This window comes from Coprinopsis cinerea (assembly GCF_000182895.1).
Source record: "Coprinopsis cinerea okayama7#130 chromosome 10 map unlocalized cont3.10, whole genome shotgun sequence".
NCBI lineage: Eukaryota > Fungi > Basidiomycota > Agaricomycetes > Agaricales > Psathyrellaceae > Coprinopsis > Coprinopsis cinerea.
In genome coordinates this window covers 1,194,088-1,213,447 of record NW_003307535.1, presented here as the reverse complement: position 1 = coordinate 1,213,447, position 19,360 = coordinate 1,194,088, and the positions used below count along the sequence as shown (strand labels likewise).

At 52.4% G+C, this 19,360-nt stretch overlaps 6 protein-coding genes across 6 annotated transcripts; 4 read left to right on the top strand and 2 right to left on the bottom strand.

The window, feature by feature from the left end:
* Positions 1-689: 689 nt before the first annotated feature.
* On the top strand, positions 690-6,766 carry CC1G_09696 (anaphase promoting complex subunit 1; the record flags this gene model as incomplete). The annotated part of the gene is made up of 6 exons (XM_001834144.1): positions 690-721; positions 769-3,008; positions 3,060-3,541; positions 3,593-3,807; positions 3,859-5,120; positions 5,172-6,766. 6 exons carry the CDS (start codon positions 690-692, stop codon positions 6,764-6,766), a joined length of 5,826 nt encoding a protein of 1,941 aa, XP_001834196.1.
* Positions 6,767-7,362: 596 nt separating this feature from the next.
* CC1G_09695 (hypothetical protein) lies at positions 7,363-8,031 on the bottom strand (the record flags this gene model as incomplete). The annotated part of the gene is made up of 2 exons (XM_001834143.2): positions 7,363-7,666; positions 7,736-8,031. 2 exons carry the CDS (start codon positions 8,029-8,031, stop codon positions 7,363-7,365), a joined length of 600 nt encoding a protein of 199 aa, XP_001834195.2.
* A 225-nt stretch (positions 8,032-8,256) lies between these two features.
* On the top strand, positions 8,257-9,278 carry CC1G_09694 (endosome protein; the record flags this gene model as incomplete). The annotated part of the gene is made up of 2 exons (XM_001834142.1): positions 8,257-8,409; positions 8,469-9,278. 2 exons carry the CDS (start codon positions 8,257-8,259, stop codon positions 9,276-9,278), a joined length of 963 nt encoding a protein of 320 aa, XP_001834194.1.
* Positions 9,279-9,368: 90 nt separating this feature from the next.
* Positions 9,369-13,248, bottom strand: CC1G_09693 (group II decarboxylase; the record flags this gene model as incomplete). The annotated part of the gene is made up of 10 exons (XM_001834141.2): positions 9,369-10,122; positions 10,192-10,478; positions 10,536-11,201; positions 11,256-11,364; positions 11,423-11,526; positions 11,580-11,812; positions 11,869-12,105; positions 12,167-12,561; positions 12,664-13,022; positions 13,078-13,248. The coding sequence occupies 10 exons, from the start codon at positions 13,246-13,248 to the stop codon at positions 9,369-9,371; spliced, it is 3,315 nt and encodes a 1,104-aa protein (XP_001834193.2).
* A 327-nt stretch (positions 13,249-13,575) lies between these two features.
* On the top strand, positions 13,576-14,059 carry CC1G_09692 (hypothetical protein; the record flags this gene model as incomplete). Its single annotated transcript, XM_001834140.2, has 4 exons — positions 13,576-13,683; positions 13,736-13,823; positions 13,877-13,957; positions 14,013-14,059. 4 exons carry the CDS (start codon positions 13,576-13,578, stop codon positions 14,057-14,059), a joined length of 324 nt encoding a protein of 107 aa, XP_001834192.2.
* Positions 14,060-14,873: 814 nt separating this feature from the next.
* CC1G_09691 (hypothetical protein) lies at positions 14,874-15,615 on the top strand (the record flags this gene model as incomplete). Its single annotated transcript, XM_001834139.2, has 5 exons — positions 14,874-14,954; positions 15,013-15,173; positions 15,251-15,261; positions 15,323-15,438; positions 15,496-15,615. The coding sequence occupies 5 exons, from the start codon at positions 14,874-14,876 to the stop codon at positions 15,613-15,615; spliced, it is 489 nt and encodes a 162-aa protein (XP_001834191.2).
* Between the last annotated feature and the right edge of the window lie 3,745 nt (positions 15,616-19,360).

Below are 19,360 nucleotides of genomic sequence, written 5' to 3'. Positions count from 1 at the left end.
ATATGGTTGGTACATAGTGCAGCAGCGATGTTGCATCGAGCACGTACCGTGCACTTTGTCTTGAGCACCTTTCCGCAAGTCGTACCGCAGGTTTCGTAAGTGGAATGGCGAGGCCTCGCTTTACAAATCTGTAGATGCAGATTTGAGGGTCATCACATCTGGATATATGGCGTCTCCCTTACCACACAAAGAGAAGTGTCGGCAGGAGCTGTATCGTCGCCATCCGAGTCGTCGTCTGGAAGATCCATTGAACCTGTGTTGTCGATGGGCCCATAGCTCCCCGGTAAGAAGAGGGATGACAGACGATTCATTACTGCGAGGTCAAGAGGCGTGGAAAGTGGGAGAGAGATGGTTCCATCGATTATGCTCGCACGGTGGCACGAGGCATGAAGCTTCGATTGAATGTAAATTACCACGAATAAGCGCCCGTTTGGTCGTGCTTACGTCATCGAGGAGAGCATGCGCTTTTCTTCGCCGGGAAGTCAAGGTGACTGTAAGCCATGAGGTTACTTGAATTAAGAGGCCGTTATGTTGACTATCCAAGGCATTCTGTTGGTCGCTACTGCTACAGTTTAAGCGCTCGAGTTCGGGGGTGCCAATGTTTGGATCTAAAGCCGTAGCCTCCAAGCGAAAACATCGCCTCGCGCATCAGACGCGACCAAAGGAGGCTACAGAGTTTTGATTCCAGAATGTCACAACCTCGAACACCGAGGGGCAAAAGGTTCGTATGAATTACATCAAGGTTGACTTACAAGGGTTCCCCGCCAGTACAGCCACTCAGTATCTCCAAAATGCCAACCTCCGCCACGCCAAACCAATCAACGAAACGCCCTTACTAGCGGCAGTCCGAGGCGCCCTTCGAGGGTCCAATGTAGACGATCCCAACCAAATTCACAGTCAATGGCTCGCGGACGACGAAAACCCAAACGGCAGGGAGCTATCGTGGAACGCAAAGGAGGTTTTGCTCAGTGTCGGCGGGGTGATGGTGAAGAAATGGAGTTTCTACGAGGACAAGGAGGATATCCAAACGGCGTGTTTGGGGCTCCTGGAGCAGAATGCGGTGGAATGGAAGAAGTGGTTCACATCCAACGCCAACTTTTCCTCTGTGGTGGACGACGAGGGGCCGTCGACGAGCAGCGAACCTGGAGAACGACCCATATTCGGCCCTTTCGGTGCTCGAGAGCAACGACCTCGCAAGTTTCCCGACGAGCATGAACGGATCCCGGCCATCTTTGTGTTCTTTCGCAGTGTCGCCAGGATATATCTCCAGAACGGGATGAGCTATGTGATTAGCTTGCCCTTTGTCGTCCGCAAGGCCTGGCCTATCTCGCCGCACGGCGTCATGGTTCAACGCGTCCTCGAAGCCTCAGAGATTGCAGAGGCATCGCTGACAGGCGAAGATGTCCTCCCCACCATCTTCACTATCACGTCCCCACTCGAAGAAGCTGCTGCGGTTGGGTTGGCAGCGGGCATATCTGGAGGATTCGATCCTAAACCAGTCAAGCTCGACCATGAAGACGACAAGAAGGTTTTGAAGTCAGTCCCACCAACCGAGATGATCATTTGGGTGTCCATGGGCAATAGCACAGCTCGCCACCATCGAAAGAACGTCGTCGTCACGGTCAACTGCTCCACCGCCACTCTCACTATTTGGCGGTATGCGCATGCGAAACCAAACCAGGAAGACCAAGCTCCCGCCGCATCCACCTGTGCATCCAGCGCTAACCTCCCCGCCAACGTAGCTAAGAAACGGCAGTCCATGGGGAATCACAATCGCAGAACTTCAGCAGCATTCGAAGGGGATCGACTCGACAGCAAACACCACGCGGCTTCCAAAGAGCCTGTCGACCTCGCTTCATTAGGCGCTGCTGCAAGTATGAACGCGGCCCCGTCCCTGTCGTCGGTTATGTCCTCGCACTCGGGGAAGATGGTGATGGACACCGGCGATCCCACTCCAATGGCCGACGAACGGATGCAGGCCAACTATTGGATGCAAGCTGTCCACTCCGAGCCAATCTCACTGTTGGCACACCAGCATTGGCGGGAGATCCAGGTGGCCATTTGGGACGAGCGATGGGATGGGACGTGCTATAAATCCCATCTTGGAGTCGTGTTCAGGGACCAAGCCAAACTCAAGGTCTATTTGCTTCGATACGACGAGGAAACACAGCTTCATGTTTCGCCACTCTCGGAGCATCCGGCCATGGCTGCCGTGGCCGTCCTCGCCACTAGGCCATACATCTACGATGTCATTACGCTACGTCCTGACGGCGCGCTGTGCATCATCGGACAGGGCAATTCGCCTTTTGGGTTCAGATTGGTGGACCCCAAAAACCCTGGCTGCAGGGAGTACGTAGCAGCGGGCGTCCCACAAACTCACCATGGCATCATCATTGGCATAGACGACGGTCGTGGCAGCTCCGTGCGGCTCACCTACCAGGATGGATGGAGAGAGAGAATCAACTTGGATTTCTACCCGAAGGATCAGCTCGTCACGGAGTGCATGCAGTTGCTGTCGTTCGTCCTGCCCCCACAAGATTGCTTCCACCTCCACACGGCACTGATCAACGAGTGGTCTCGAAATAATCGGATGCTCGACTCCGACGTTCAGTTTCAATGTTTCAAGAATGCGGTGTATCTGATATTGGGTCTTGAAGACGAACCTCCGGCGCAGCCTGCTTCGCCTTGGGAAAAGTTGGGACGTACACAGGAAGCTGAGCGATATCGCGAGGACCCTGCTCTTCGGCGCCTCAGACTTCCTCCTAAGCCCCCAAGGCCGACTCCCAAACCATTGGCCAAGCCACCACATCCTATGCATAGCGCCATCATGTTCACCCTCCACATCCTTGGTGAAGATCTCCGCATCCTCAAGGACCGCCAGGACTCTGTCATCAAGCTCGCGCCACTGATTGCTCGTCTGGCGCTTCCCGTGCGACCTGAATGGACAGATTACTGGAAACGACTTATCCCCGAGTGCTTCACTGGTTGGCCCCATTCCGGGCAATACGGTATGTTCTCCCTCACCCTTTGTTATTTGACTGTACTTATTAGTGCTCCAGATTTGGCCCACATCGACGACCGGCTCCCCATATGGCCCCAAGACATTGTTGCCATGATTCACGGTATGCTCAGTGGAGCCACCGAGTCCAAAACACCTTGGATATCACCCTGGCAAATCGCTCGAATCTACCACACCAAACCGACATACGCACATGACACTCTTGACCCTCTAGCCGACTTGCACGAACTTCTCACCTTGTATGGATTCTTGTCCGATATGAAGACAACTGGAGCGCAGAAGCGAGCCGAGGCTGCGATTCACCGACTTGTGACAGGCATCGGGGTGGATAAGATTGATATGCTACCGTTAGGAATTGCAGCACCGTTACGAGAGGCTCTGAGGACATGCCAGATGGCACCGCCCGCCCATTGGCCTCTACCATCGTACAGTCAGATCGGAAGGAATGACCTTGCTGCGTCTGCGAGTGAAGATCCGGAAGAGACATTCAACGAAGGATACAAACCGGCCAAGGAGTTTATGGTATGACCCATCTCCTCTAGTTCTCATTCGTGCTAATGAAACACTCTTCAGAATCCCAACAAACCGAGGTTCACCATCGACCAGATCGTCAAGGAAGTGAAGACAGCCGCCAACCCAGAAATTGAAACCGTCACAGGAGTAGAGCTTGGTCAACAAGATTTCACTCAGATCAGGTTCGGGCAGGATCGTCGTCTTGACGAGGTGGCGCGCCTCCTGAATTCGGCCACTATCCCTACCATCAAGGTTCAAGACCGCCCGGACTTGAGGTATGTAGTTTACCCTCCTAAAAGGCAGCTCTAAAACTGATGGTCGTGTAGCGAGCACGATCAGACGAAAGAGCACCAATCACATGTGCTGAGGGTTTCTGAGAGAACCCTTGCTCTACCTTTTGGTCGTGCGATGTTTACATTCGGCTCCGTCCCCAAGGTCACTCGAGAAGCCCACACAATTCCCAAGATCGAGTACAGCATCAAGCTCCTACCTCTGAACATCACTGTCCAACCAGAGGTGGGCAGGATCGCACCCGAAGCCGTTCAGTGGGGCGAATTCCACAATGGCGTTGCTGCTGGGCTTCGAATTGGACCCGTAGCGAAGGGGGTGGAAAGTTCTTGGATCACGTTCAATAAGCCTTCAGAGCTTACTCCGGAGCATGCTGGGTTCCTCTTTGCCCTCGGCCTCACTGGCCATCTCAAGGAACTAATGACCTGGCACACCTTCCAATACCTTACGCCGAAGCACGACCAGACATCCATCGCTGTCCTGCTCGGTCTTTCAGCGTCCAACATAGGAAAGGGGACTCAGAAAGTTGTCAAGCTACTCGCCGTCCACACTCCTGCCCTCTTGCCAACGCCCGAAGTCGACCTCAATGTTCATCTCCTCACGCAGGCAGCAGGACTCTCAGGCCTGGGTATCCTTTACTTGGGCACGCGGAACAGACGTATGGCGGAGGTCTGTCTGTCTGAGATCAGTCGCAAGGATCTCGTACAGCCCGACCTGAGCAATGAGCATCGCGAAGCATACACGTTCTCTGCCGCTATTGCTTTCGGAATGATCATGCTCGGGAAAGGGTCCAGTATTCCTGCCGACCTCGACCTGTTACAACGGCTCAACACGCTCATCCATGGTGAGATGAGCTCTAGGATACGAGAGAAGATGCCCAACCCATTCGACATCAATCTCACGTCCCCTGCGGCTTCCATCGCCATGGGCATGTTCTACCTCAAGACGGAGCGGCAGGATGTTGCGGATATGCTTGTTATTCCCGATACTTCCATCTCCCTCAACCGTATTCAACCCAGCTTCCTGATGATTCGGACGATTGCGAGGGGACTAATTATGTGGGAGAAGGTCCAACCTACGCTTGAGTGGATGATGGCGCAGATACCGGACAACATTCGCAATGCTGTTGATCCTTTCAAGGGCAAGACGGGCGAAGATGCCTTTGAGCTGGCCTATTACAATATCCTGGCAGGATGTTGTTTCGTCATCGGGTTGAAATACGCGGGGACGGCGAGACAGGAGGCCTACGCTGTGATTGTGAAGCATTATGACCTCTTTTCAAGGGCTGCATTGATGAACAGTGAGTACATTTGCCTCTGCTGCTGAGCCGCCTTCGCTAATGCTCTGTCAGGTGGACCTGCGTATGACCAGAAGATCAAGCGGGCAGCTGTTCGGGATGGCTTGAATCAGATATCTCTTGCGTTGTGCATGGTCATGGCTGGCACGGGCGAGATCAGCTGCCTTCGTCGCATTCGTTACGCCTACGGTGTCTTCCAGGTCAACATGTATCACCCATCCTTCCGCTTCGGAGTGCATCTGGCCACCATGCAATCTCTCGGCCTCCTTTTCCTTGGGGCCGGCCGATACACTCTCGGAACTTCGGATGCAGCCCTGGCATGCATGATCGCAGCGTTCTTCCCTCGACCTCATGTCAATTCAGCAGACAACAAATGCTATCTTCAAGCCCTGCGTCACCTGTGGGTTCTCGCTGTGGAGCCGAGATGTTTGATTGCGAGGGACGTAGACACCGGAGAGGTGGTGTACCTGCCAGTGAAGATCACCGTCAAGGAAGGAGACGAGACAGGGACATCACAGCTGATCTCGCCAACTCTCATCCCAGACATAAACAAGCTCCAGTCTATCCGCGTCGATACACCCCGTTATTGGCCGTTCTATCTCGACACAGCTGGTCTACCCCGACATCGCGACGCACTTCTTCGAAATCAAACATTGTACGTCAAGCGGCGGACAGCGTTCTTGAGCTACACCGAAGACCCTCGAGGAAGTCGCAGTCTCTTTGTCAGAAGTGGCTCTTCGGCTGGCGATGCTGCTATCCTCGACTTCCCTCAAGTTACGAACGCGTCGACTCACCCGGCTAGCGACCTCTCCGAATTCATCACCTCTTTCTCGAACAATGTCATCTTCCTCGCTTGGGCCGACCACATGTGCCGACCATCGACCTCTTGGCCATCCGATGAACCACTGTCGATCCAGGAACGTATTTTCCACTCCTACACTCACGCCGCCCTCCTCGACTGCATCATGCAAGATAAACCTTCGACACTGCAGACACATCTCTCCCTCCTGAAATATCGTTCGACGTCTCCATCGTCCAAATATTTCCACCTCGTCCTCCAGGACCTCAATTTTGTATCCAGGTTCTACTCTGTCATCTACGAAAGGAAGTTTAGCGGTGGCCTGGAACAGAATGTCAGCCGACCAGGGCTGGTACGAGACACGGCAGTGATGGGTGCCATGCATGATTTGAAAGGGATATTGGAGAGTTTCCGGAACAAGCCTGAATTCAAGGCTGTATTGGCGAGGTATGCGCGGGGAGAAGAGGTTGGGTCGAATGTGGGGTCGGTGGAAATCAAGGCGAACGGGTCCTTCAACAACGACGGAGAGCAAACCACAGAGCAGCTGGATCTGGAGAGGGCACTATCTTGGTATCTGGTTGTCAACGGCGTTCCAGCCTCCACTGTTCTCGAGTTCCTACGCGAGCTTGCCACCAACGTTATGGAGAGGAGTAGGAATGGAGGGTACCTGGTGGAGGGTGCTACTCCTCCTGATCCCGGGGAGCGAGAGCGACATCACCGAGAGCTGGAGACTGGACTGAAGGAGGTTGTGCATATTACAGGATCGAAGATGACCAATAGTCCCGCTGCGGGATGGGCATTGAGGAGTGTCGATGAAGTCATTGAGGGTTGGAATCTCGGTGCTCTGTAAAGCGGAGAAGGGGCGTTATGTAATTCAAATTGTACCTTCGTCGATTAATCTTATTCTGGCGCTATCGAAGTAGAAGTGATGTCTAAGCAATGCTAGATTCTGATATCAGCAAGTGAGATCGTGTAGATCAGTGTCGTATGGAAAACCGTCGACGTCTAAGAAAAATTCCCATAAGCTATTCCAAAAGGTGCGCTTGCCTGCTTCGAAGTCTTTACTTGCAACAGTCGCGCAATGCCCACAAAGCCCCACGCCGTAGCTCTCCTTCCAAGGCCCCAATGCACGCGTGACGCTGACCGTTGTCATCGCCACCTCGAAATGTTTGCCTGCAATTTTGTCGCATGCATCTTCATCTTCGCAGTCGGGTCCGGGAACTATGTCAAAACCTCCGCGGCACCAGTGGAACATATGTCCTGATTCCGACAATGCTGCTCGCACTTTGTCTTTCCCAGCTAAAAACACCAATTGGGCTCGATGAGTGAGTCTTGACACCGTTCCATCTTCGCTTTTGGATCCCTTCATTATCATTTCCTGCGCATTTCAGTCAGCATGTATGTTTCGTCCAGCAAGCGAGCTGACTTTTATCATTGACCAAGGACTTACCCAGAATTTTGGTATCCCCGAGACCAGAGACCTGAGCAATAATAGGGCAAAGCTTTGTGAAGGGCTTCAAATTCGAATGCCAGGTTGACAAAGTCACAAAATGACCTGTCCTTGTCCAGATATATCCACCTTTCAGAGAAAACTGGATCTTTGGGTGTCATGATGCCGAATTCGTCTGGGAATGTATTTAGAAAGCGAGTTTCGGCCTCCGTGCGCTGGTTGTCGAAGGTGTACTTGTCCCCCAAAGTCAAAACGGCCTCAACAAGTTTGAGAGGCCATGACGAGTCCATCTTGAGAAATCTGTTTTGTTCCAGATGGTATGAGTGATGCATGTTACAAGGCATGGTGAAAACGATTTGGAAAACGTACTTTGTTCCACCATCGTAAAGTAATTCTAATAAGGCTTGCCAGTGTGAGGCTGAATCATACGCAAGCGAAACGACATTGCACCCCTCCACTGTTGGTCCCATTGGGTCTCTGGGATAGGGCATAGAAAACATGTTTGAAAAGAATTCGGAGTGCCTGGCCAGGATACTTTGGTGGACTCGGAATTGGGTGTTTTCCGCCTGGAGCACGATGTTGCCGTCTGGGTACCATATCGTTGCTGAGCGATTGAGAACAGCTTCCGTAGGCAGTCCTTCGGTTGTTTTCCCATCCACATCCATGGCGACAGTATTGTGCTGTAAGCTGAAGCTGGAGTATATTCGATTGAAGATCTCGCTGGTGGCCCGGAACGAACGCGACAAAACGCGGTTAATGAGCGAGGATCTGATGGCATCACACAGCCACCGACCAAGATGGTGTGCACGCCAAGCGCGAGTTCACATCACAGCTTTATATCGACCTCAATCGCAGAGGATGGTTTTGCATCGACATTCATTTTCACCGACATGGGGTTCCTTTCGAAACTCAAATCCAAAGTGAAGGAGCATGTTGGAAGCAGCTCATCTGATCAGGGACCCTCGGGATACTATGATCACCACAATCAATACGGGACAGACTCTTCTTTGCCTCCAGCATGGACTCCCGCCCCAGAAGTATCGGTGAGCTCCTCGAGTATCGCAATTCCGACAATCCTATAGCTAATACCGATATATCTCAGCACAAGTGGGGCAAATGGAACGAAGCTCCTGACGATGAATACCAAGCAGGAGAAGACTTTTGCCTCGAATACCCTCCGAACCCACCCCGTCTCTTGCCTTCGGCAGCAGTCGACTACATCTCTTCTGTCGGATGTAAAGCTTGGTCTATCGAACAACCAGAGACAGCCAGATTTTCTGGCACAATCTCCAACCCAGGGGATTTCAAAGGCAGTCTGGGTGTGGTGAAGATCTCCACCAACGAGAACTGCAAGGACACCACCCTGCTGAGTACACTGCCCATCATGGCTGGACTGTACGATGTCCAGGGAAAGTCAGGCGTTTACTACGAGGTGCTGATAAAGCAGATGGATGGAGTGGTCGTTGTGGGCACCAGTTGTAGGCCCTACCCCGCGTGGCGCCTGCCTGGATGGAACCGCCTCAGCGCTGGATTGCACCTTGACGACCTTCGCAAGTTCTTCGAAGATCCTGATGGAGGCAGAGATTACGTGACACCGGACCTCGTTTCTCAAGTTCGTCCTGGAGATACGATCGGCTGTGGCTACGAGTTCAGCACCGGAGGGTTATTCTTCACATACAACGGAATTCGCCTTTCCAATGCCTTCACAGGTATCTACCTCCCAAGGCACGAGCATGATGTGTTTGCAGCAGTTGGTGTGGAAGGCCGTGCAGAACTCGAGGTCAACTTTGGGGGAGATATGTTCAGGTGGAAGGAGGGCAATGAGTGGGCATGGAGAGTTGAGGGGCATGTTGGGAAGATTGTGGGTTCCTCCAGAGAATACGATGCCGAACTCCCCGCCTACAGTCTTTGATTTCAAGTTTACTAATGGACTATTGTACATTCCACCGCACATCGTATACCACCGCACATCGTATATTGACAGACCTGATCTGACCAGCACTCAGTTCCTCCCCGCATTGCTCGTAAACAACCCACCCTGAAGGACATCGTCGTCCTTATCCGGTGTTCTATCCTTGCTAAGCGGCCACCTCGTAATATCCCGACCATCGTTGTACTTGCCCTCCGCCTTGCCCCTGTGCATATCCGAGTAATACTCCTCCTGGACCAAATGCAGTCTCTCCTTAACCATACTCCTCCACATACTCTTATCCTCCCACGTCATACGATCCTTCATCCTCTCTTCCGTAATACGCTCATAATCACGGAAATCTTGGCGGTTAAGGTCACAAGAATCGGTGAAGACATTGAGAGGGAGATGGACTGTCCCTCGAGCGACGACAGGGTGCTTGTGAGATAGCGCAGAGGCGAGTCCAGGACCATGGGCAGTGGGGGCGAAGGGGTCGTCAACGATCGTCACAGGGAAGCTGGCGTTGGGGTAGAAGAACTTTGGATGGTTGTCCCTGTCGAAAGGCTGCATCGAGCGCTCGGGTCGGTGGATATACATCAATAACCCGCTGGCGAGCTTGTCTTCCGGGAGAGGGCGATCGAGATCGGTGAATCGGACTCTCTCGGCTGTGAGCTGGGCGTTTGGCGCCTTGAGGAGCATATGGTCAACGTGTTGCTCCTTTGACGTGCCGTAGAGATAGAAAGGTGTGTAGTGGGCATCGTAGTCCGGGTCTTGCCACCGCGAAAGCAGAGGACGGTTCTTGACGATACGTACATCCCGGATCGTCAACTGCGAGACGAGGTCGCTACTGTTGTCGTCACTCATTACGAGTACTCATTAGCCCAAGCACAACATTAGGGGGAAAGCGCAGACCGACTTTACGTAGACATCGCATTTGCAACCTCCATGCAGTAGTTCATCGATTCTGATTCGAGACGTCTTGAGCGTGAACAGGGCGTTTGGATTCTCCTTCCTGGCCTTGCGGTAGGCAGACCATCCAGACTCCTGTTGGTTGGCGTCACTCGGAACAGGGACTTCAAGGATAAGTTGTTGTCGTCCATTGGCCTTGAAGAAGAAAGGTCGATAAGCGAGGAAGAGACGATCGGTTCCTTGCATAATGAAAGTATGGACGTCGGGGGTGACAGTGTTCCTGGTGATGACGGTCTAGACGATAAATGAGTAAATTCCTTAAAGAGGCACAAACGGTAAACGACTGGTCACCTTCAAAGCCTTGTGCAACACCTCCTTGAATTTGGCCATCAGGACCTCCTGAACATACTTCGCATTGGCCTGGAAAGGGCTCATCACCACATTCCGCAGGACGAACAAATCTGCCTTGCTCTCCGCCTCCAAACCTGCCCGCCTTTTGAAGTTATCCAGACACTCTCCATAATCCGAATGCTTCAGGACCGTGGCGGAAAGGAAGAGGGGGAGACGTTTAGGCGCTACCCCAACATCGGAAGGAGAAAGAGCGTCGAAGATGAGTTCGTTAAGGTAGTTGGCCTCGGAGACATCTTCGTTGATCGGCCCCACTCCCTCTTGTCCAATGCCAGAGTGGGGCAGACGGAAGTTGCAGATGAAAGTGTTGATGTTGAGGTCGCTGCCTAGAGACCTGAGCTCGGCGACGATTTCTGGGTCTGGGTCTTTGACGAGCTCTTCGTTGGACCTTCCGATGATCTTTTCGCGGATGAATGCCTTCTCTGCTTCGATAGCCTCGAGATTGGGTTCTTCAAATGTAGACGAGGATCGGCGGCGAAGCTCGGGGGAAGAGCCTAATCCAGGAGAGGAAGGGTAAGCCGAAGGCTGACGCTCTGAACGAAGTCTATTGAACGGGACTACAATAAACGGGTCTGACGGGGTAGACAGTGTTGCCCAATGCGCTGCGAGCTACCAGGAAGGTCAATTGGATTGTAAACATAGGGCTATAGGAATTCGACTCACCCTTGCACAGGTAAACGATACCTCTCCCAGTAAGCCGCCGTGGCCGCGTTTATGTAACCCTACGACATTGTGGTGCATAAAAACAGCAGCTGCAGCTGCTCCGGGTTTGCTAGGGCCAGGTGTTAGTATACCCTCGCAATAGTGAATGGAGAAAATAAACAACCCACCTGCCTTCGACACCGTGCACTCCAATGTTCTCCCCCCTCTTTCCATGCTCGATATAGGGAGCAGACCAAGTCAAAAGATGTCTCATGCGTCTGTCTTTATAGCACTGCTCACAACCATTAGTCCACGAATTCATTTGCACGTTAGAGAGATACTCACCAATCCCCCAGCGGGATACGGGCAATACCCGCTCTTGTGAGGATCAATCGTAACAGAGTCTGCATACTTCAACGCTTCAAGTTGATGTACAGTATACTGTTTCAAGGCCATATAAGGAACATATTCCTCGTCGAATGGCACTTTGTCTCCTGGGTTGACTGTTGGCCACGAAGAGACCCAAGAAGCCGGTGGCTCGCGGAGGGTGGAAGCAAAGTAGCCACCCCAGGCAGCATCTATCCGTCGCCCATGACATGAGATTGGGGGTTCTCCGGGCGGGGGAGTGACGTACCTGCGTGTACTAGGAACGACAGTCCCTTCTTTCGGTACTCCTCCTTCACTTCAATGATCTTGGCCAATGGGTCCACTGCTCCGTCCTCAGTCGTTCCGATGACTGCTACGATGCCGTAGATCGGGATGTGCTCATTGAGGCAGTGATCCAGAGTGCGTTGAAGAGACGAGAGCGAGATGCGGGCATTGCTGTCTAGGTCGAGCTTGAGAAGGCTTTGAGACCCTACTCCCGTCAATGCTGTCCGCGCAGAGAACTTTCTTAGGTTGCATCATGTGTCGCAAAATAGAAAGGCACGTACCGAGTCCTTTGGGCCACGAATAGTGCTTTGTTCCTGCCATGAGGAACTTTGGACTCTCCTTGAAACCCCATCTCTCCTTCAGCCCTTCCATGCCCGTCGACTGGACGATATACTCCGCCATGACTTCCTCCAGGAACGTTGGGCTTATCTGATACTCCTTCTGAAGTCGATCAGGAATCGCCAGAATGGTCTCTGGCATCAAATTGAGCAACTCCCAGGTCGAGAGCGAGGTGAAAAGGTGGAGTGGTTCTTCGGAGGAGGGGGCAGAGGGCGGGATGACCGGGTCGGTGCATTTGGATATCTTGAAGGTCGAGGAGATGAAGTGCAAGGGTCCAGATGGGGACATTGCTTCACGCAAAGCCAAAGGGTAGAATTTGAGGTTCCGGGCTAGAACACTGTCAACGGGTATACTATTCACGAACTCCAAGAAACTTGCCTGCCCTGTAATATTGCGGTCTGATTAGTTGAACCTGACTTGGAGGATGGAAGCTACGTACCAAATGAACTCGATATTGGCGATGGTTCCGCCACTGGTGAGATGTCCCCAGCTTTGCATATCGCCTTCGTTTTCAAATCCGATCATCTTGCACAAGTCCTGTCCCACCTCGAGCTCAAGCAGCGTGGTGATAGGACCTGCTTCAAACGAAACATTGTTGGGGTTCAATAGCAGCCCAGCAAGCCAACCGGCAATTGAGGGAAGGCTGCTTTCGAACGTCATATGGGCTGCATATCGAGGTGAATAGAACGGGATGGAGAAGTCATTTAACAGCGTGGAGAGCTCAGCGAACTTCTTGCGAAGGTTGTCTGCGGTTTGCTTATAGACTTTGGACTCTTTCACCTCGCTTGTGATGAAATTCTATGAAATAGAATTGAGTTTGATCATTACACAGATGGTTTTGAAATAAACTTACACCGTCCTCTGGGTGGTACGAAGTTCTTGCAGCTACATGGTCCCCAACAGCTCTGGAAAAGAGCTCCTTGAGCAAATCGGCGTTTTCTGCCTGTGGACCTAGAAACCATGCAGAGACGGCTTCATGAACCTGGACAGAGGAGGATTCGTATGTGTCGGACAAGAAAGGCATGTTGCGAGAACAAGGTGGGCTTCAACTGGGGTACAGAGATATTGACAATGTATATGTTTCGTATTCTGATTCAGGGGTCTGACGTAGTTGCTGGTGGGCCGAGAGCGGTGGAGTCCCTGATCGGCCCCTCCTCTTCTCGTCATCCAAGTCTGTGGACCTTCGCGAACCCATTGAGTCGGGGAAATTCAAGGTGGTCTTCGTTCCCCATGACTGTTAGGAGCAAACCTTCGTGATGGCAGAACCACCAGCGCTTGTAGCCTAACCCTAACCCCGACGCGGTCCTATTTTGATCGCCTTGGACGGGTCGACTTTCTCTTCACCTCCACTATGTTGTTTTGCCCAACATGTGCCAATATCCTGGTCATATCCCAGGAAACTGGCGTTAACAAATGGGCGTGTAACACCTGCCCCTACGAGTTCCCTATAACGAAACAGGTGCGCATTGAATAGCCATTACATCTCGATCAATTTCACTCAAAACCTACAGATGACTTCGAGAACGCGAATGCAACTGAAACAGGTCGACGATGTACTTGGAGGAGATGAGATGTGGAAGCATGCAGATCAGACTCAAGGTGCGTTTTTCTGCACCTCACATTTGTATTGGATAGTGAACGCGCACCTTTAGCGAGTTGTCCCAAGTGCAATTTCGACAAAGCATACTTCTACCAGCTCCAGATTCGATCCGCTGATGAACCCATGACCACTTGTGCGTTTTCTATTCCATACCATTTTAGACCTCTTCTGTTAACCACCTCTTGTAGTCTATCGGTTCGTTTCCCTCCTGCAGTCTTCCGGTTTCCTGCCCTGAGCGTTGCGCTTTAGATGCGTCAATTGCGCACACCAATGGCGCGAAAACTAACCTCCGTCACCGCGTACTGAAAACCTGGAAACTGCTCATTTCTAGGGTTTCTATCGAGATAACTTTTGGAAACGGGTCCTTCGATTTCGTTCCCAGAAAGCTTGTCGTCTCAAAGCCCGGCTACTAGCACTTCCTTGACATTGCAAAGAAAGGCTTCGATCTCTCTGCGACATGGCTGTATGGACCGTTGAGACGATCAGGGTGTCCATTAACAGCCGCGAAATGAACGCGGAACCGTGGTCGCGCATGCTTTTGCTGTCACCTCGAGATATCTGCTTATAGAATTCCTTCGCCAAGACACATCTCCTTATCTCAGGGAAGGATACCTGTACTATAACCCCAGTTCTCGAATCCCACAGTTGGTTTCTGTGTCACGGTAAATTCTGTTCGTCCGACCGAATGAACCTTTCCTCTTGACTATGGGAATTTGATACAATCATTCGAATTTGGGTGATAGACGAGAACCAGGTGTGTCTTCACTTCACCTTTCACAATTGGCGATGACAAACTGATTACTCCTGTTTGAAGCTTCGACATCTCCCGTACCATGCATGGCGCCAGTATAACCGCCGTGACGTGCAGTATCCAACTTGACAGGGCTCATTGAGACTATACTGTAACCCCACTTTCGATCACACTTCGGCTCTACATGCGGAGCCACAGCAGTGTGTATGACGTTTGAAGTTGAGGTCCTACCCAAACATCACCCTCCCATTAAAAGCCGTGACAGGTTCAATACAGACCCACTGGCACCCTCTTCACCATGAAAATCCCCGACGATATTCAGATCTCCACGACTCTCCCCCCGGATGAGATTGAGGTCCACAAGAACTTGCTCGCAAACGTACACCGAGTGTTCTACCTATCCATTAAAGGTCGCCAGCATTGACACTTTTATCTAGATTCTGACTGACTACGAGAACAAGAATCCATTGATCGCCCACCAGCATTTCGCAGAAGATGCCACTATAGAAATACCAGAAGTAGGGACACTTGTCGGCCGGCAAGCCATCGACGAGTACTTCCGCTGGACCTACCAGGGTATTGCTGGCTTTGAGTGGTCGTAAGTACCATTCGACGTGACCGCTCTCAGGACCACAGCCTGTCTAACGGACGTACGCTTCGAAACCCAATGTCTAGCATACAATCCGGTAAGCATGGTCCATCAATCAGGGCAAATTCGACCCATCAACTTATTTCATCCTTCCCCAGTGAACATCCTCGTCAACCAAGTCATCTTCACCGCAGACGTAACATGCAGCTTCGCTCAAGAGAACCAAGTTCCCTTACGCATGTCTTGGGCGGTTTCCATGATTCTCGAACCTCAGGTCAGTCCACCCGCAATAGCGAAGCCTCGAAACCGACTGAGATCCTGCTCATATTAGACGAGAAGGATTAAAAACATCAGAGTGGGCGGCGACATTTTGAGCATGATTGAAACAGCCTCCCTCCATGCTGGCCCCGTGCGCGGAATCAGTCGCCCGTGGCCAGTTAGCTTGGATTGACCCTCGGACGAGTATTGCCGGGGAAATGAGAACTTCCAGTCACTCGCCTTTGATTTCCGTATGCTACTTGCACGAGACGAACTTATCGGTCAAACTTGGTTACATTTACTGCCACTGAATACAAGCTGAAGGTTGCCTACTGGTCATGGGACGCCGTTGTTGCTCGCCAATGAATAGTATCAAGTGTATTGGATGCTCCCGCGCGTCGAGGTTATTTGACTTCCTTGAGAGCCTTCTTTGTGCTATTGAATGGCGAGATAATACCTTTCCCTCATGCTGGCTAATCGATGTACATGTTGTGATGACAAGATACAACAGCGCGAATAACCTTCACTATCTCTCGCCGAATACTGCTATCTGATTGGGTTAAAGCCACTAGGCCTGCTACCACAAGTCAGATGGTACACGAACCACTGAAATAAGCTTCAGAATACAATATCGCGTGGGGTGAGGAACTGCTGATCAAGGAACTGGCTTTCCAGAATCCATGTAGCACGGGAATTAGTAGAAGGCGGAGAGCTTCCTTTCAACGTGTATGAAAAGGAACCCTAGTGTCGCGAAGAGCGGACACTAAACCAAACTTAAGACCAGATGTGCGGAGCGGATAAGAGCGGAGGACGAGATGAGAGCGATGAGCGATGGATGCAGATGAATACTGAAGCAGTGTATTGACGAAGAGGTCAAGCTGAGGAAATACAGAGGAATCTACCTAGCTTATATACCTATTCTACAGTCTACATAGCCGCGATGAGTCAAAATGACGAAAGGGTGGTGAAACACAGAAGAACAATAAAGAGGGTCACAAGGCTGCGCGGGGCTGCGCGAAGAACAAGGAGAAAACAATAGAAGGGAGTCACGAGGCAGTGCGAGAAGGAAGAACAATAAGAAATAGGGCAGAGGGTACGTCGAGGCAGTGTTCCATGAGAGAAAGAGTCCGTATCGAGAATAAAAGTAGAAATGAGAATAAAGGAGGGAACGATAAGGGAGATGAAAGTGATAAGATAAGATAATGGAAAAATAGGGGCTCGTACCCGCTGTTCACGACATTACCCCCCTTCTAAGCTTCATCGTCCTCGATGATCCACGGTAGGCGGCGTCCAAGTTCCCATTCGAAGTCGATAGGTGGAGCGTCGGTAGGGATGGTCAAGGGGTTTTAAAACCCCCGGGGTAGAGGCCAGGGGTAGAGCGGGGGTAGGGGTAAGTGTAGGTCTTGGACTACCCTGTACCACACCCCCTACCCCCGGTCGGGGGTAAGGGTTTTGATAAAAATCCAACAAAACCCATTTATTTCAACATCTATGTATAGTTTCTACTAAATAACTGTTGTATGTGCAATAAAACACATAAAAATATCCATATAAACAACTGTAACTGATGGTTAGTGCCAAAATGATCAAAACCCTTGAGTCAAAACCCCCAGGGTTGGGGGGTAAGGGTACTACCCCTACCCCTGACTGGGGGGTAAGGGTTTTGGGGGGTGGGGGTAAGGGTAGGTGTCCGGCTACCCGGGGGTTACCCCTGTCCTTCCCTAAGCGTCGGTGAAGTTCTCGAGTGGGCGCCAGGGGAGAGAGTTGAAGACAGTGGCGGAAATTCGACGTGGTGCAGAGGGGTGTCGTTGATGGAACTCCTTTACTAATCTCCGGCGCGTGCTCCAGGTTCTCTTCCGGTTCCCAAGTGTCGTCCGTCGACCCGTAGCCTTTCCAACTGACCAGGTACTCCAGCTTACGGTTCTTCCCTCGGCCCTTCCAGCGGCTGTCCAAGATGTCGTGGACCTCGTACTCAAGCTCTCCCTCCAGTTCAACAGGGCTCAGGCGGAGGTGGCAGAATGCCGTTGACATCATTGCCCTTCCAGGGGGAGAGCTTGTCGACGTGGAACACTGGGTGAATGCGGGATAGGGAGGGGGGAAGCTCGAGGCGGTAATCGAGGTCGCCGATGCGTTCAGTGATCTTGTAGGGGCCGAGTTGGAGGTCTCCAAGCTTCCGAGTAGGGACTTTGATCTGGATGTCCTTAGTGTTGAGCCAAACGTGGTCACCAACCTTGAACTGATGGGCTGTTCGTTTGCCGGATTCGTACAAGTCCTTCTGTTGTGCTTTCTCGAGACGTAAGGCGGCTTCGGCGTCCTTGCGTACCTCTTGCAGTTGTTGGATGCGCTCGTCGACAGGGCGAAGATCAGTGCGTTTACCGACGGGAATGTTGAAGTGAGGGATGTAACCGTAGAGGACTTCGAAGGGGGATCGGTTGTGCGCGGAGTGGACTCGGGAGTTGATCACAAATTCGGCCATGGGAAGGTGCTTATCCCAGTCGTCTTGTCGGCGGCTGACGTACAGGCGGAGGTACTTCTCGACTTCTTGGTTGGCCCGTTCTGTTTGTCCGTTAGCCTGAGGATGATAGGCGGTGGTCAGGTTGGATTCGATGCCGAGACGCCTGAGAAGGGTGCGCATGACTTTGGAGGGCGAACTGGGGGCCGCGGTCGCTGATGAACCGGAGTGGAAGGCCCGTGGAGACGGGAAGACTCTCTCGGTAGTAGATGTCAGCGACTCCTTCAGTGGTGATATCCGAGGTGCAGGGGAGGGCATGGAGAAGCTTGCTGTAGTGGTCGACAAAGACGATGATGGCATCATGCCCATTGGCATCAGGAAGTTGGGTGATAAGGTCGACTCCAACGGTCTCCCAGGGGCCATCGGGTACCTCCAAGGGCTGAGTCGAGGTGCGGGGGGTTGCTGGGGCGTGTTTTCTTCCGGGGCACAGATGTTCCGCAACCTTCCCACATACTTCTTGACAAAGGCTCGCATGGTCGGCCACCAGTACTGTCGTTCAATTCGTTCGAGGGTTCCATGTACACCGGGATGTCCAGAGGTAGGATCGTCGTGGCACTGTTTGAGAACGTCGCGTCGGAGTTCGTCGTCTGGGGGAACGTAGACTCGACCCTTGTAGTAAACAAGGCCGTTATCCTCCTCCCATTCGGCGAGACCAGAGGTGAGACGACGGGGACCTGTCTTGCGGAGCTGGGCAAGTCCATCCAGGACCTGGGATTCTCGGGCACTGGCCTGTCGGATACGGTCCTCCAAGGGGTTGATGACCATGCTCGAGGCGGCGAGCTTTGGCAAACAGCTCGGGTTTGAGTACCACCTGTTGTTTGTTGTCCTCGGCGTCGGAGACCTGGTGGATGTCGAGACGAGAGAGGGCGTCGGCTTGGGTGTTTGTCTTGCCAGGGCGGTGGGTGAGCGAGAACCGGAAGCGGGAGAGGTAGAGAGCCCAACGAGCCTGTCGACGGCTGAGGTCTTGTGCGGTGCGCCAGTATTCGAGGTTGGAATGGTCAGTGACAATCTCGAAGGGTTCAGGGAGTCCTTCCAGGAAGTGGCGCCAGTCCTTGAGAGCCTCGATAATGGCCAGCATCTCCCGGTCGTAGATTTCGTAGTTCCGTTCGGCGGGCTGCATGGAGGCGGATCGGAATGCAACGGGGTGCCAGAGGCCGTCATCCTGCTTCTGGAGGAGGGCTCCTCCAGTGGCAAAGCCGGAGGCGTCGACTTCAATGCGAGTGGGGCGGTCAGGATCCCAGAGCGTCAGAATGGGGGCGGACGTGAAGGCATTGCGGAGGGTGTCAAAGGCCTGCTGTTGAGGATCGTTCCATTGCCAGGGGATGTTCTTCTTGGTGAGGTCGTTGAGCGGTCGGGCGATGGTGGCGAAGTCCTTGATGAAACGGCGGTAGAAGTTGGCGAACCCGAGGAAACCACGAACGGCGCG